General features: G+C 35.8%; 1 protein-coding gene across 2 annotated transcripts in view; it reads right to left on the bottom strand.

Moving 5' to 3' along the window:
* Ctnna1 (catenin alpha 1) overlaps nucleotides 1–16,455 on the bottom strand; it is a 172,183-nt gene that overhangs the window by 77,840 nt on the left and 77,888 nt on the right. For both annotated transcript variants that reach the window (XM_003477407.5, XM_063232173.1), the window contains exons 6-7: nucleotides 14,693–14,959; nucleotides 12,600–12,803 (exon numbers count right to left, since the gene is read on the bottom strand). In XM_003477407.5, the coding sequence (XP_003477455.2) occupies nucleotides 12,600–12,803; nucleotides 14,693–14,959 (471 nt within the window). The remainder of the gene's footprint in view (nucleotides 1–12,599; nucleotides 12,804–14,692; nucleotides 14,960–16,455) is intronic.

Raw genomic sequence — 16,455 nt, 5'->3', positions numbered from 1 at the left:
TCGGGCTCAGTTTTGAAAACACTGGATTTTAGATTTGGATTTGATTTACTAATATCATTCCACCCTATCTATCCCAATGACTGTTAAGTAAAGACTCATTAGAATGCATGGAGTTGCAGTCTAAGAACTCCAGGAGGTTGAGGCAGGAGGACTGCAAGTCTGAGCCCAGCCTAGGTAACTGTCTCAAAAAATAAAAAGGAATGGGGATGTAACTCAATGAGAAGGCCCTGGGTTGAACCCCTAGTTTAGCAAAGGGTGAACACAAGGAAAGGAGGGAGAGCAGGAACAAGAAGGAAGAAAGGAAAGAAGGGCCCAATCCACAATTACAGTTGGAAACTGTAGCATGCCCTCTCAGAAACCATTAGAACAAGAGACACCTCCATTCCCCCAAAACTCTGTAAAATTACACAATGCCATTATACAATGACATCTGTCATACAGGTCATTTGACAATAGCAGAATACATATTCTTTTTAAGCACAAATAGAATATTCACAAAAGTAACTAGGTCATAAAATAAACCTTAAAAAACAATTTAAAGAATCACACAAATCATGCTCTGGGGCAATATGGAATTAGAATTAAATAAATAAATGACAAAAAGAGATAATTTCCCAATATTCTAAAATTAATCAAAATACGTTTATAAATGATTTATCAAAGACTAAAGCAAACTCAACAGTATTTTCAACTGAATAAAAATTAAAATACAATATATCAAATTTTGTGGGATACAGACAAAGCAAGGTTTAGATATGTACCTGTTCCACTGAATTTTTGTATTAATGAAGAAAGGTCTCAAATCACTAACTGAAGCTTCTACTCAAGAAACTAGAAAAAGGTGGAAGTAAAAAAAACTAACGCAAGCAAAAGGAAGGAAACAATAAAGAATAATAATCAGTGAAACTAAAAATATTAAGGGGTAAAGTAAAAAAAAAAAAAAAAAACCAAAAGCTGCTTTCTTTCAAATGATCAAGAGAATTGATAAGAGACTGACAAATGAAACAAAGATACACATTATCAACATTGGTTATAAAACAGAGAATACTGACACACTCTAAAACATTAAAATAAGAAGTATCTCTGTACATACAAACTTTAACTAACTGCATAAAATGGACCAGTTCCTTGAAAAATCACAAATTTCCAAAAATTACATAAGAAGAAATGCATACCTGAATTGGTCTTATATCCACAGCAAAACCTGAATTTGTAATATAAAACCTTCCAGATAATTAGTTGTTTTAACTATTAAGTTAAGGACTGGCAAATTTCTGCACAAGGCCAAATAGTATTTTAGAATTTGGAAGCCATACAGTATCTTTTGTTGTTATTCGCACAGTAACTTTTGTAATTTCTCAATTCTGGTATTATGGTAGGAAAATACCAACCCAAGATACTAAACAAATGGGCACGGCCATCTTCTAAAAACTTTATTTACAAAACTAGGCAAGAAGCCAGACTTAACCTAGGAACTATAATCCAAAAAACCCTGGGCTAGATCATAACTAATGTCACTTTCAGTTCTAACAGCACAATTCTATACTCTTTGAGTTAATCATTATCTCAAAACGATGAGTCAAGGCCTTTATATGTGAAATCCCGATATATCCAATATAAATAAAGATTGAGCATCTTAAAGTTTCAAATTTTAGAGCATTTCCAGTTTTGAATTTTCATAATAGGATGCTCAACTGGTCTATGCAAATATTCTAGAATCTGAAACACTTATAGTACCAGGTATTTGGGGAATCGAATCAGTGACCTCCAACTTGTTGGCAGGCCAGCCAGGTGCTCAGGCCGCTGAGCCACACTCTTGGCCAGTGATCCTAGGTATTTGGATAAGGGAGCTAAAGGAACTTAGAAATGAACTTAGTGTGTGATTATATAAATGAAACCTAACGTTTACCAGGCACAGTGACACAGAATTGAAATTCCAGCTACTCAGGAGGCTGAGGTAGGAGGATCCAAGTGTAAGGTCAACCTGGGCAACTCAGAATTCTCAAATTAAAATAAAAAGGGCTCAGTACTAAAGCATTTGCCTAGCATCCACAGGCCCTGGGTGAGCGGGTTACACATCCACAGCACAAAAACTTATGGTCTAAGTTTAGTTCTAAACTTTGTGACATCAATATAAGAAATATGTTCAAAAATATGAAAAAATACATAAAATTTACACTGCCCATCACCTACAGACAAATATTAATATTCTGATACAGAGATGATCACCTCAATCTATAAATACTTTTTAAATATAACATCTTTTAAATACTACCTGAAAGCTAAAGACCATGCAAAGTGATAACAAGAACAGTCTAACAGCAATCTCAAGAAAGCTAAAACTCTATCCATCTTCAGCCTGACACTGGACAACTTCTACATCTGCTCTATTATCCTGGTTTCAAAAGATCACTATCAGTCCATTAGGCCAGAAGCATTCCACCTAATACATAAACAAGCAACTTTCTGGATATAAAAGGTTAAGACCTCACCAGTTAAATACTGCAATTCATAATGCTAGGGTAGCATACACAGAAAGTACCTCAACCCCCTTAAAAAGCAACAGAAAGCACAACTTGGATATCTTCCTCAGAATAAAAAGGGTTTTCAAACTCGCCTTGTACCATATGAAAATAACACATATGGTAAATTTTGAGAAATGTGTTTCTGAAACAAACAAATGCTACTATTAGAGACCATGATTGAACCAGGAGGACTTTAAGTAAAATAACAGGAGAAAAATACTTTATCCTTCCTTTATGTGTAATCTAAAAAGCAAATACATAGAAATAGAGAATAGGCAGTTCTCAGAGGATGGGGAGAATAAAGGGCACAAACTTACATACAGGAGAGGAAGTATAGGTCACCATATCACACACGAAAACAAGTAACTGAGATGACAGATATGTTTAAATGGCTTGACTAGAGTAGTTACCCACTGTGTACAAAAATATCACAATGGGCTGATATACGATAAACAGTGGAATAGTGCTTCAGAGATTAGGGTGGACTGTCAATTTGACTGGCTTTGTATCCAGCCCAGGGGCTATCTAGATGAGATATGTAATTGCAGCACTGGGGATGTATGATAGCTCCCTCACCCCTTCCCTTTCAGCACAGTTCTCTGGCTCTGCTTCCCAGTGTCATGAACTACACTATACCCCTCCCCATTGATGTTCCTGCATGGGAACCAACTACCATGGATGGAAGCCCCCAAACCATGAGCCAAATTAAACTTCTCCTTTAAATTGTGACTGTGCATTATTGTGTCCAACAATAGAAAATCCAGAGAGTTCAAGTATGGATAATCCAAAAACAAAAGAAAAAGGAAGAGGAAAAGGGGAAGAGGAAGGGGAGAAAAAGAGAAGGTCACAGATAAACTAGTTTAATCTTTTGGTCATCCCAGGGGCTTTGCGCTGTGTAGGCCATATCATTGTTTCTTCTAGAGGAAGTCTCACAAATACACTGTGTTTAAGGTAATGAATGCAGAACCTGAGTCTCAGTGGAATGCTGCTGGGATAGCAGGAGATTCTTTGCTAAAATGTATCCAAAAGAATGATAAACATGAAGGCCAGATATAGCCACAGAGATTCCTGGGATAGTTAAATAACTAAGTTACCACTTATCTGAAATTTACTTTTCTATTATTGGCTTCTGTTCCTTGTAAAGAAAAGGCTGTAATAAAAAGTCAAAGAAAATTGTAATCTGGGCTTCATCCTAGAGACTGTTGCCACCACCCATCGGGTAACTTTGTCTCTCTCTTGTTTTGGATACCTGTCTCCTCATAGAAGCTAACAGAATAGATGTTATAAATATACATACACACATATTTAGAAATAAGCCTGGAATGCTATGCCCAAAAATGAATAGTGGAATTACAGGTAATATATAATGAAAACAGAATTTGTATAACCAGAAAAAAATTAAGCTATTCTAATCTTGAAGATAAGAAAATAATGCAGTACCAAGCTCTTCACAGAGTCCTTCAAAAGCTGGGAAATTCTGGCTATGATACAGTGATTCCAGGAAATCATTTGCAAAACTGAGAAGAGATTAGCATCTAAATTGAGTGCTTCCCTTCACTACAATAACAATATATCTTTTCAAAAGATCTTTGAAAGTGAACATTAACTGCATACTATTCATATATACCATATCAAACTATTACTGAGCCAAATTAAAATTTATGCTTGATATATTATCATAATCAAACTCCCAAATATGCCTAGTTCAATTCAAAGTTCGTCCAGCTACAGTCTTCTATTGCAGTCCTACAACCACTACTGTTTGGGGGAAAGAAACATTATAGAGTTTTTTCCTTTTTTTTTTTTTTTTTTTTTTGTCTTTTGTTTTGTTTTTTTGTTTGGGTACGGGACTTTGAACTCACGACCTCATGGTTGCCAGACACACACATGCCACTGAAACCAAACTCCTGGCCCCATTATAGCTTTAAAAAAAAAGAGAGAGACATATTTTTTCTTAGTATATGTTTGCAATATTTAGTGTATTACATTCAGTTTAGGGACCTGATTCATACACATACTACATCTTGATTATTTTTACCCTCCTAATCTTCTCCTCGCCTTCTCTAACACAGCATTAAATACAAAGATATATAAGGTACAAAGGATATTATGTATGGATTATCATACAGTTCTGGACATTCAATGAAGAAGGTGATGCTCAATTTATCTATTTAGCTTAACTGGCTGGTTACTCAATAATTAGAATGATTCAATGGAATATAATGCAAGCAAGAAATATAAACCCACAATTTTAATGATTTTATTATCCAGAATAAAATACAGGTTAAAATTGTTCAATAATGTTATTTAAACTAATATATTCATACTATCAATGAGATATTTTTTCACTTACTAAGTCTTTGAAATCTAGTGTGTAGTTTATACTTATAGTATGCTTCAACTTGAACCTATTACGTTTCAAGTGCTCAACAGCCACATATGACTAATAATTAAAGTTGCATGGGGCAATGCAAGCCCACAACATGTGCTTTTTCTTATCAATAGTAACCCTAACTCTATTCAATCAGTCACACATGCCCATAAACTGCTAGGCAAAACTGCTCAAACCAAAATTAAATGAAATTCATTTCAAAGACTCCACACATCTTTGATGTTTCAAACATTGTGTAAAATACTACCAGAATGAGGGGAAATGGTTTGGAGAGGAATGTAGGGTTGAAAGATGTAATAGAGATCATAAAACTTGGTTCCAATAAATTCTACTATTAAAAAAAATCCTCCCCCAAAAAGAAAGGAAAATATGAAGGGTCAGCAAATCCCTGAGTATGATGAAGACTCAGTATAAGATAAAGAACTCAGCTGTTTAAAATGTAAGGCTAATTAGATTATTCATTGTCAATGAAGTAACTTCAGAGAACATTTCAACACACAACTAGGCACCCCAGTTCAATAAATATTTTGTGTTTGAGCTGGGGATACAGCTCACATAGCACCTGCCTGGCAAGCGTGAGGTCCATTCATATTTATATACAGAGTAACATTTTTTCAAATCCAAATACATTTCAATTTCAATGTATTTATTACTAAACTTTTTAAGGTTATAGCTCCTATTCAAAGATGTTTTTCTTTGTCTAGAACCCTTAAACCCAGAACAATTTTAGGCTGACAAAACAAGCAAACTAAACTAACTACATCTCATTTCAAAGAAACCTGAACATCATTTATGGAACTACAAGAATCCACTGGTTGAAGAACCTCTACTGGCATACATCTGTGGTATTTCCATAATGTTAAGTCAGAGTCAAACACATTACTTTTACGTGAGTATCTCTTGAAGCCTCTGTAAGTTAGCTGAAGTCAAGACTACCTGACCACCCTCTAACTTCCAAAGCTACAATGCAAACAGAACATTAAGGCTGTCAGACTCCTAAAACCTAGCATCTTTAAAAGGAAAACTGGCAGTCATGCTACTTTGGTCCAAGATATTACTTTTATTAATTACTGCTTTTTAGTTTGTTTTTTGTTTTTGTTTTGTTTTGGTACCTAGATCAAACTCAAGACCTTGTGCTCAAGAACTCAAGACAGTCGCTTACACCGCTGAGCTAAATCCCCAGCTGTAATTGGTTCAAAATGTTTTTTAAAATGTATACTTGAATGATCTCAGTGAATAGAGGTAAACCACCCACAGCTTCTCCCACCCACCTGCCTTAAAATTCAAAGCCCATAAGGATAATCTTTGGGTTTTCTCCCAAAAGTGTTTGTTTTATTCATTCTCCCAGGTCAACATAAGTTCATTAAGCAAGTTTTCACTGAGTACCTGTCCTAGCATTACACTGGACCTTGAAGAAATACTTTTACATAGGTTCAGTCTTCCAAAACACTAAAACCTAGTTATAGAAATTACATGAATAAGTGAAAAACAAACACAAGAAAGTATACGATTTAGATACAAAACATTAAACACCAAAGAAATAATGGAGGATCGTGTCGTTCAAAATTGGCTTCAGCAGAAGGAGGAGGAAGAGGATGTTAAAAGGAAATACAGATTAGGTTTAAACATGTGGCGAGAGACTACCAAGAACACAATGAAGAACACAGAAGACCTAAGGTAGGCCTGCCCTGAGCAGAACAGAGTATAAACAGGGAACTTGAAGAAAGGTAATGCAATAGGCACAGAGAGGAACAAGCGGAATAAACCAATCACAGTAGTTTCTCTACTGTCAACTGCAAACCGGAACCACACAAAAGCTTTAAAAATCCTAGTATTTAGGCCTTAACCCACAGATTTTTACTTAATCATTCCAGGTTACAACTCTTTTAATGTTCCCCATGGTGTCTACTGTACAAGACTGCCTTAAAAGAAAAAACCAGTGTGACTTGGTACTGATAATAGAAGAGAAAGAAGGAAGGCTCAGATTGTGTTAAGAAAGTATCTATAAAAATAATGCTATTTATCAAAGAGTGGAAAAAATAAAAATAGGTTAGCCTTTTAGATTTTACTACTTGGTCTACAAAGTTTTATACAATAAACAGTTTTAGCTAGACGTGGTGTTATATACCTATAATCCCAGCAGTTGTGAGTTCAAGACCAGTTTGTGCTACAAAGTTAAGTTCAAGGCCAGCCTGAACTGCAGAGTGAAACCCTGTCTCAAAAGAGACCAAAAAAAGTTTTACTTGATGTAGGTTATACTGTAATTACTTGCCTAATATTTTTCATCACAAATAACCCAAAAGTAAACTTAAAAAAAAAAACTCCAAATAGAAAATGTATCTTCTAAGAAGCCTGTGCAAAGATCCTGTCTACTCTGGAAAGGAGAGATCAGAACCTCATTCCTCCTTTTATTTGGTATCCATAACATTGCTTTGCATGTGACACATACTCCATATAAAGTGAGTGCCAGGCAGAGATGCTTGGTTAAAATTGTGACTGTCATTTCAGGTTGTAAATGTTTCTAAATGCTTTACAAGTGAACTAAAAGTCTATCCCTAGCTGTCTCTGCTTCTTTGAACCCTTCCGACACTCTTCAAGTGCATCCAGTGCCTTCTACTTTTTTCCCCTTGCCTTTGCTTCTTGGTAAGACTGAGTCTAGTCACTTCACATGAGTCAATAAAAAGGAAACTACACACAATTTCAGGAAAAACATTCCCAGAGTTCAACTCCTAAAATGTACTTCTGAATCCCCAAAAAGTGTCTTTCAAGACCTCTACCACATACTCAGTCTTCAGGCTAATATCAAGCATTATTCTAGTTTAACCTGAAGAGTGCTTTTTCGATCTCCAAGTTTTCTATTTACTAAATGAGTATTTCTCAGTTTTTCCCACATTCGTATTATGAACAAGAAGTACTTTTTCTATATGAACAGAAACCTTTTCATAGATCCATATCAAGACCAGAGAGTACTACTATTTGCATAGTACTCCAGGAAGAAACCAGAAAGCTGCTCAAAGTCAAGGTTGGCCATGTAGACAGTCTGAACAACCCTAGGACTTAAAACATGAAACTCATTAGGAAGGTCAGCAGATTTATCATATCCTTTCCCTGTCAAAGGTTGTTTCCAAATCACAATTGCACTGGACAGTTTTATGTTGCTTCCATCACTACGCAACAGCAAATAACGGATTACATAAATAATGAGTCTTTGTTCCCTTATGACTCTTACATTGTAAGCCAGTCTTTAACTTATCCATCTTTTTGTATTTTCTAATTCTCAGGAATAGTGGAGAACTTTTTAAAGTGTCCCACATTTTCATCATGATTTATCAACTACATTTTTCCATTTGAATTAACTACAGCTCTAATCTCCTTTCTCTTAGGTAGACTACCTATGATCAAAACATGGCAAAGGCTTAAAGTTCAATATGCTTCACTAATTTCACAATATGGGAGAAACAAGATAAACCCAGGAAGGCATTCATCTTTGCCCTAGGAATTCCATCATGACTCACCATTTTATAAGCTCACAGCCAAGAGAACTAGGAAGAAAATGTTCAAATGGGAAGGCGAACGAGAGAGGGGAGGGAAAAAGGAAGGAAGGGAAAGAAAAAAATGGAAACAAAGCTTTTTGTAAATAAGGACACGAGGAGTTTAAGAGATGGGAGGAAACAGGGAGGGGGTTAGATATATAAGCCAGGCAAAGTGGCACACACCTGTAATTCTAGCACTCGGGAGCTGATGCAGAGCGTGAGTTAAGGCCAGCCTGTACTACAGAGTAAGATCTTGTCTCAAAAAAAAATCCTGGGCTGCATGGTAAGTTCAGCCAGACTAAACTACGTGGTGAGTCCTGTCTCAAAAAAGCAAAAAAAAAAAAAAACAAAAAAAACAAAACTATGTACAGTACAAATTCCCTACAGTGAATGTGATCACTATGTATTTCTAAAATGTACCAATAAAACCAATTAGAAGATACATAAACAACTCCAGACACACTAAGCTACCTTATCTTTGACAAAGGTGCCAAACACATTCACTGGAAGACAGATAGCCTCTTATGGTACTGGAAAAACTGCCTCTACAACACATGCCCAAAATTAAAACTGGACCCAAATCTTTCACCATGCACTAAGCTAAAATCAGAATGGGTCAAAAAATCTTAATAGTAAAACAGAAACATTAAATCTCCTGGAAGATCAAAGTAGGCAAAACTCTTGAAGACACTGATATATGCAAAGACTTTATAAGTAAAACCCAGACTGCACAGAAACTATCACAAAGAATCAGCAACTGGGATTTCACTTTTTGCACAGTAACAGAAACGACCAACAAAGTGAAGAGACAACCCACAACGTGAGAGAGAAAATGTTTGCCAGTTGTTCCTCAGACAAAAGATTATTATTGAGGAAATATAAAGAACTAAAAAAAAAAAATCAGATTTAAAGACCCAATCGAAAAATGGCATGAAATAAATACATACTTCTCAGATAAACAAAATACAAACAGCAAATAAATACATGAAAAAAATGACCAACATCACTCGTCACTTGAGAGATAGAAATTAAAGTAACACTGAGATTCCACCTGACCCTGGAAAAAACAGCTATTATCAAGAAATCATACAATAATCATACAATAACAAATGCTGGAAGTGTGGTGGTAAAAAAAAACACCCCTTCGGCACTGTTCTTGGGAGTGTAGACTGCTGAAACTACCTTAGAAATCTGTATGGATATTTCTTGAAAAACTAGGACTAAAGTTCCATTTGACCCATGTATTCCCTTTCTGGGGAATTAAAAGAATTAAAAACATCATATCACAGCAATATATATGCACTCATGTTCACAGCAGCACAATTTGTAATAGCTAGATCTTGGAAACAACTTAAAATTCCCATCAACTGAGGAATCGATAAAGAAGATGTGGTATTTCTATATAATGGAGTATCACTCAGCAATAAACAAGATAAACTGGAGACTTTATGCAACTTGAGACCATACTCTTAAGTAAAATAAATCAGACACATATGTGTAAACATCGTATTATGTCACTAATGTAAGCTGAAAGAAATAACATATGTGTATGTGTGTATACTTATGTACGTATATGTACGTATATGCACATATAAAAAATAGTTAAGATTACCAATTTCTTTCAGTTCACAGAAGAGAAAGATTCTAAATGGTATCGACATCTGAATGTAAATGTGTTGTGCTCTGGGTGAATGATCTGAGGATGACAATGTGCAATGTATGTACCACTGTTGCCCCGATTGACATGTTTTAAAATTTACTTTTAGGTTTTTTAAATAATCTTGATGATTTTTTTTGGCCTTTATTTCTCCTTGAAATAAAATGGATTTGGTAGAAAAAACTGGATTTTAAAAAATAAATAAAGTGTACCAATACAATTAAAAACAAAAAATAAGCATCTTCCAGATGTGGTGGCACACATCTGTAATCCCATTATTCAGAAGGATACCCATGAATTCAAGGCCAGCCTGCACTACATAGTAAGACCTTACTTCAACAACCCCCCGCAAAAAAGCATCTATGAAATAAAAGTAATGCACAGTAAATGAACAAATAACAAAGGACCAAGATATTTTTTGAAAAGTGTTAAAGAAGCAAATCAAAACCACTTGTGAAGACAACTAATTCATATTGTCCTTCTTCCCTTTAAAATCATTTTGTAATGGCTGATGGTTTAGCTCAGTGGCATACATGCCTGCTTGGCAAGCATGAAGTCATGAGTTCAATCCCCAGTACCAATGAAAGAAAGAAAGAAAGAAAGATTGATTTTACATTATTTTTATTAATTTATTTCTTCCTTGCAACAGTAAAATACTGGGTACATGGTCTGAACTATAGTAACTTCAAGTTAGCATTAACTATCAAGAATAAAAAGAGAAAGTATAAGAAAGGAAAACGAGAGAGCATATGACAATAGAGAAACAACTACTCAGATTTTCTATAGCAAAAAAAGTGTCAAATTTCATAACACTGGTTTTTAATCATAAAGTTTAAAACTTCAAATATATTACTGAACTTGCCTCATATTGCTATATACTGCAATTATCCACTTTTTCAACTTTCTACATGGTTCATGCAGAAAATTTCATAAAAGAGGACAATGATATAGCTCAGCAGCACAAGCACCTGTGTGGCAAGCGCAAGGTCCTGAGTTTGATTCCCACTACAATGAAACAGAGACACAGAGGGACAGAGATGAGGGAAGGAGAGGGGAGGGGAGGGGAGGGGAGGACAGGGAAGGACAGGACAGGACAGGGGAGGGGAGGGGAGGGGAGGGGAGGACAGGGGAGGACAGGGGAGGGGAGGGGAGGGGAGGGGAGGGGAGGGAAGGGAAGGGAAGGGAAGGGAAGGGAAGGGAAGGGAAGGGAAGGGAAGGGAAGGGAAGGGAAGGGAAGGGAAGGGAAGGGAGAAGAATAAACGAACAGAGAGAAAAGAGGAGAGAAAGAAAGAAAATTTCATGACAGAAACAAAGCCATTTTATTTCAAAGAGAATAAATGAGCCAAGCATAGTGGCTCACTCCTGTAATCCCAGTACTTGGGAGGCTGAGGCAGGAGAGTCGCTTGCAAGTTCAAGACCAACCTGGGCTACAAAGTAAGCTCAAGGCTAACCTGAACTGCAAAGCAAGACCCTGTTTCAAAAAAGACAAAAATAAATAAATAAGAAAGAGAATAAATTTCAAAACACATCAGTCAGGGCAACAATCAGTACATACACTGTGCATTGTCACCCCCAAATCATTCACCCAGAGCACAAGACATCTGCATTCAATTGTCTAAACAGTAACAGCACAAATCTTTCTTTTCAGTGACCTCAGTAGTATATCTTGACTATCTTTTTTATACACATACATATATATACATATATATATATATATATATACACACACACACATATACACACACAATGCTGTTTCTTTCAGCTTCTCACACTAGTGAAACAGTATGACATTTACATGTGTCTGATTTAGTTCATTTATGAGTATGGTCTCAAGTTGTTTTGCCCAAGTTTAAATAGATATCTAGTTATGATAACAAAATTTAGAAGTTTATTATCCTAAAGAGATGCATGCTAAAATACATTAAGAGAAAGCATCAAAATGTTTCATGTTTCAGAGAGAAAAAGTACACTGGGACATAAATAGTTATACACCCATGCAAATGTATCTATGTGTTAATTGATGAATCTAGAGAAAGGGCCCAGAGGTGCTCACTGCATGAATTTGTTTAACTTTCTGCAAAATAAAAAGTCAGGGAAGAAAGGGTCATATAGAAAGCTACTTACCCATTTCTTTAAAACTGTGACCCACCAAAAAAAAGCAAGTGAAGAACATGTACTTGACATTAGTAGTAAAACAACTAAGATACAGCACATACATTACAGAAAACTCCTCAGACATAAATATTCACTTAAAAGAAAAATTCAAGCCACACATAGTGGTATATGCCTGTAATGTCAGCATTCTGGAAGACTGAAACAGGAAGGTTTAAGTTGGAAACCACTCTGGGCAATTCAGCAAGGCCTAGTGTCAAAATTTAAAATAAAAAGTGATGGGGTGGGAAAAGAGAATAGCCTGGGGCTGAGGCCCTAGGTTCAATTTTAAATACTACCCAAAAAACACAGGTACAACAAAAAAAAGTTCTGACACTCACATTGCCCATGTATTCTGAGAGCAGGTCCTGCAGAGCTTGGCGGACAGCATTGCACTCTGCCACAATCCGTTCACGTCGGTCATCACGCGTGCAAGACGAGTCAGCCATGAGTGCAGCACCACTAATGATGCTCTCCAGGCGCTCCTCTAGAGAAGGTCTAAAGCGTTCTTCACTGAAGCTCAGAGGGTCCACAATGATTTGTTTCTGCAAAGGAAGTTTTATAAACATTAATGCTCATTTCTGTTACTTCTGTTTCAAGAAGGCAAGGAAAGTGTCTATTAGAAATATCTGGACAGTTCCAATACCTAAAAGAAAATTATTCTTCTTGGCAGACAAAAGTCTATCCCTTGTAAATTGGACTACCATAGACCACTTCCCAAAAAAGGCATTATGTAGCCAAACAGGCCCTGGGTAAAGTATGATATCAGAAATGCAGACACAAACACATACATATGTGTTCATGTTCATACTGCTTATTCTAAACATCTAAACTATAATGTAATAGTAATTCAGATTATCAAATGAGAATTATAATGAAAATAAAACGTCTTTTTTATGTGCAGAGTATAAAACTGCCAAGTGACAGAAACAGAACTGTTTTCACAAAAGAAATTACAACTAAATATGTAACACTAATTTCTACCCCAAAGTTTCATGGAATGATATATCTGTAATGAATTTTATCCATTTTCCTCACTTTATACCTGTTGAGGCAGGAGAATCAAAAAGTCAAGCCCAGTCTAAAAATAAAAAAGCAGGGATATTGGGAATATAGCTTAGTGCAAAGGCCAATCTATGAAAAGAAAAAAAGGGGGATCTTCTTAACAGTTTGTTATAGTTACTTCATATTTAAAGCTTCAATTTGAATACCATGGTCTTTAGATTTTACACCGTCTTATGAAAAAAATTCTAAATGAGGTATTCTTATTAGCAAAGATCACTTACCCAAGCAAAAGAGGTAAGACAAAATAGGGGAAGGCAACGCAAAAGTAACTGATAAAAACAAAAGGTACTCCATTGTTTTGAATACTATACTTTGAAGTGTTCGCATTAAGAAATTTAGCCAGGCGTGATGGTGCACACCTATTACCCCAGCACTTAGGAGGCTGAGGCAGGAGATCACCGCAAGTTCAAGGTCAGCCTGGACTACACAGCGAGACCCTGTCTAAAAAAAAAATTTTAAATATAATATTCCCTTACTTTAATTTAAAAGATAAAATTTTACCCTGACAGTTGGTCTAACATAAACAAAAAAAAATTGTTTTAAAAATCTTAACCTGCTGCCATCTACTGGAAACCAGAGGCATTGTGGGTAGGAATTTTTTTAAAAATCAGGTTGTATACACAGACAGTGCATCAATACCATATATACACAGGACCTCAGAAACCATTTATAAAAGCAATATAGTAAGAAAATACTTTAATTCCAAATATGCCCTCACTTCATTAAATTGTGTGATTATGATTCAAATTAACTCATGGAGAAGTGTATCTAAGTAGACAATTAAAATTAAGATGACAGCAATCAGTATAGTGTTATCTGTTATTTTTCAATACATCATGTGCTCTTAGAGGTCAGAGTATATTATTTGTGCCTATGCATGTCCCAGAGCTTCAAATCTGTTAGAAGGAGCTGGGCACAGTGATGTATGCTTGCAATCTCAGCAATAAAAAGGCTGAGACAGAAGGATAACCAAGAGTTAAAGGCCAGCCTAGGCTTCATGGTGAATTCAAGGTCAGCCTGGAATACATGAGGGTCTGCCTCAGAAGATCAAAACACAATAAACAACAAAAAAAAAAGTCTGCCAGGTCGAAATCTTGTTTGACCCACTCATTCTCAATAAAAAATGACCTCATAGGAAATACATGTTGCATGAAACAATCCAGAAATCTAACTCAAACTGGAAAAAAGATAAATGCTATCATCATCAAGTAGAAATTTGTTTCCATCAAGTTATCACCAAGTAGAAATTTCTTTCCACTTAGATTTGCAATCGAGCTTTCATCAGAAGGCTTGATCACATTTTCTCAAGAACCAGTTATCTTCTAGAGGTTGGTGAAGAGACTGAACTTTCCTTCCAAGTATAACTTACATCAAAATTATTGAGAGCATAGGCCAGTTCTCCTCCTCCACCCTGGTGCTGGGAAGCATCATCTGACGCGGTAGCCTGGGCAGCATTGGAAATGCCTGTGACTGCCTGCTGCAGCTGCTTGTATATCAGGTCCCGGTTGGCCTTATAGGCTGCAACATCAGGGTGCTGTAAGCATGCCTGAGATGCAGTATAGAGGATTGGAACATTCTTCTGCAAGATTCCTCTGGCTGCAGCCATCTGATCGCGATGGCCCACATCCTTCAATTCCTACAAAAGTAAAGTACGAACATTGGAGCACTCTTTATTTGGGTTCCATTAATATGAAAATTTGGCAGTTAGTGATTTGGGGCTGGGGATTTAGCTCAGCGGCATAAGCACCTGCCTTGCAAGCAGGCAGTCATGAGTTCGATCCCTGGTACCAATAAAAACGAAAAAGACAAAAAAAAAAAAAAAAAAAGGAAAAGTTAGTGATTCTATTAATGAATCATTTCCATTAACAACCAATCTTGAAAGTTAATTACAAAGGAAACAGTAGGGTTTAATAGGTTAAGACTGAGCTTTGTAATCACATAGACTTTTTTTTTTTTTTTTTTTTTTTTTTTGTTTTTGTGATCTTACTATAAATGCTATACTCAGTTTCTCTTGTAAAAACAGGTGCAGCAATAAGCACTCTTGTATCTTTCAAATGGAATAATGCATATAACGTAACTAGAATAGCACTAAACAAAAGTCAAATCATAAAATCACTTAACTTTTTGATAATTATATATAACCATATAGAAATTTATTATAAAACTATATAAATATAACCAAAATATTCATATAGACAGGTTTAAACAGAGAATGACTATGAGGAATTACTGAGTTATATGGCTGAGTATGGTAGCCCACACTTGTAATCCTTATGCTTGAGGCTGAAAGTAGGAAGATACTGAGCACAAGATCAGCCTGAGCTACAGAGTAAGCTCACTAAACATGAGCCTCGGAAAAAAACCCAACAATAACAAAAAAGAGACCTGAAACTTAAGTCAGACAAGTTCCACACTCCTCTTCTTTCCCTACCCAAAGCCTACGTTAGAACACAGAATCACACCTTCCTTACACAAGTAAAATCAATCAGTTCACCAGTCACTAAACCTCAAAACTGAAACTCGTGCTTCATGATTTCAATTCATAATTATAATATTCATTATAGATGTAGTCTTTCGGTGTTTTGTTTTGTTTTTTGAGACATGGTCTTGGCTCTGTAGTTCAGGGTAGTCCTGAACTCACTATACAGCTCAGGTTGGCTTTGAACTCACAGTAATCCTCCTACCTTAGCCTCCTGAGTACACATACACCACCACACCCAGCTATAGATGAGGTCTTAAGTGAAAAATGTCCTTTTCAATTTCCTCCATTCCATAATTATAACCTACAGTTAAAAAGACATGAGGTTCTTGGCATAATTTCTATTAATGTCATCTACCTATTAGACTGGGTACATAGGTTTAATGACAAGTAAGTGATACCAATAATAACTAAGATGGAATGGGTGGATATTCCATTGTTACTGAATATGAGGAGAAAGACAAAGAGAAATCTTTGGTAAATATGAATCACCACCAGAGAAAATATGGTTGATAATTCCGATAACAGATTTATTCCAAGTCTATTTATATATGATCATATAATTTCAATGTTAATATCACCAACTGAAACCTAACGTACAAATTTAAATGTCTTTTAAATGAATACTGTATTTATAAACAACACGATAAAAC

Source organism: Cavia porcellus, unplaced genomic scaffold (assembly GCF_034190915.1).
Source record: "Cavia porcellus strain 051 isolate PalLab524CR breed Dunkin Hartley unplaced genomic scaffold, mCavPor4.1 scaffold_21, whole genome shotgun sequence".
NCBI classification, from domain to species: Eukaryota; Metazoa; Chordata; class Mammalia; order Rodentia; family Caviidae; genus Cavia; species Cavia porcellus.
This window is presented reverse-complemented; position numbering and strand designations above follow the sequence as displayed.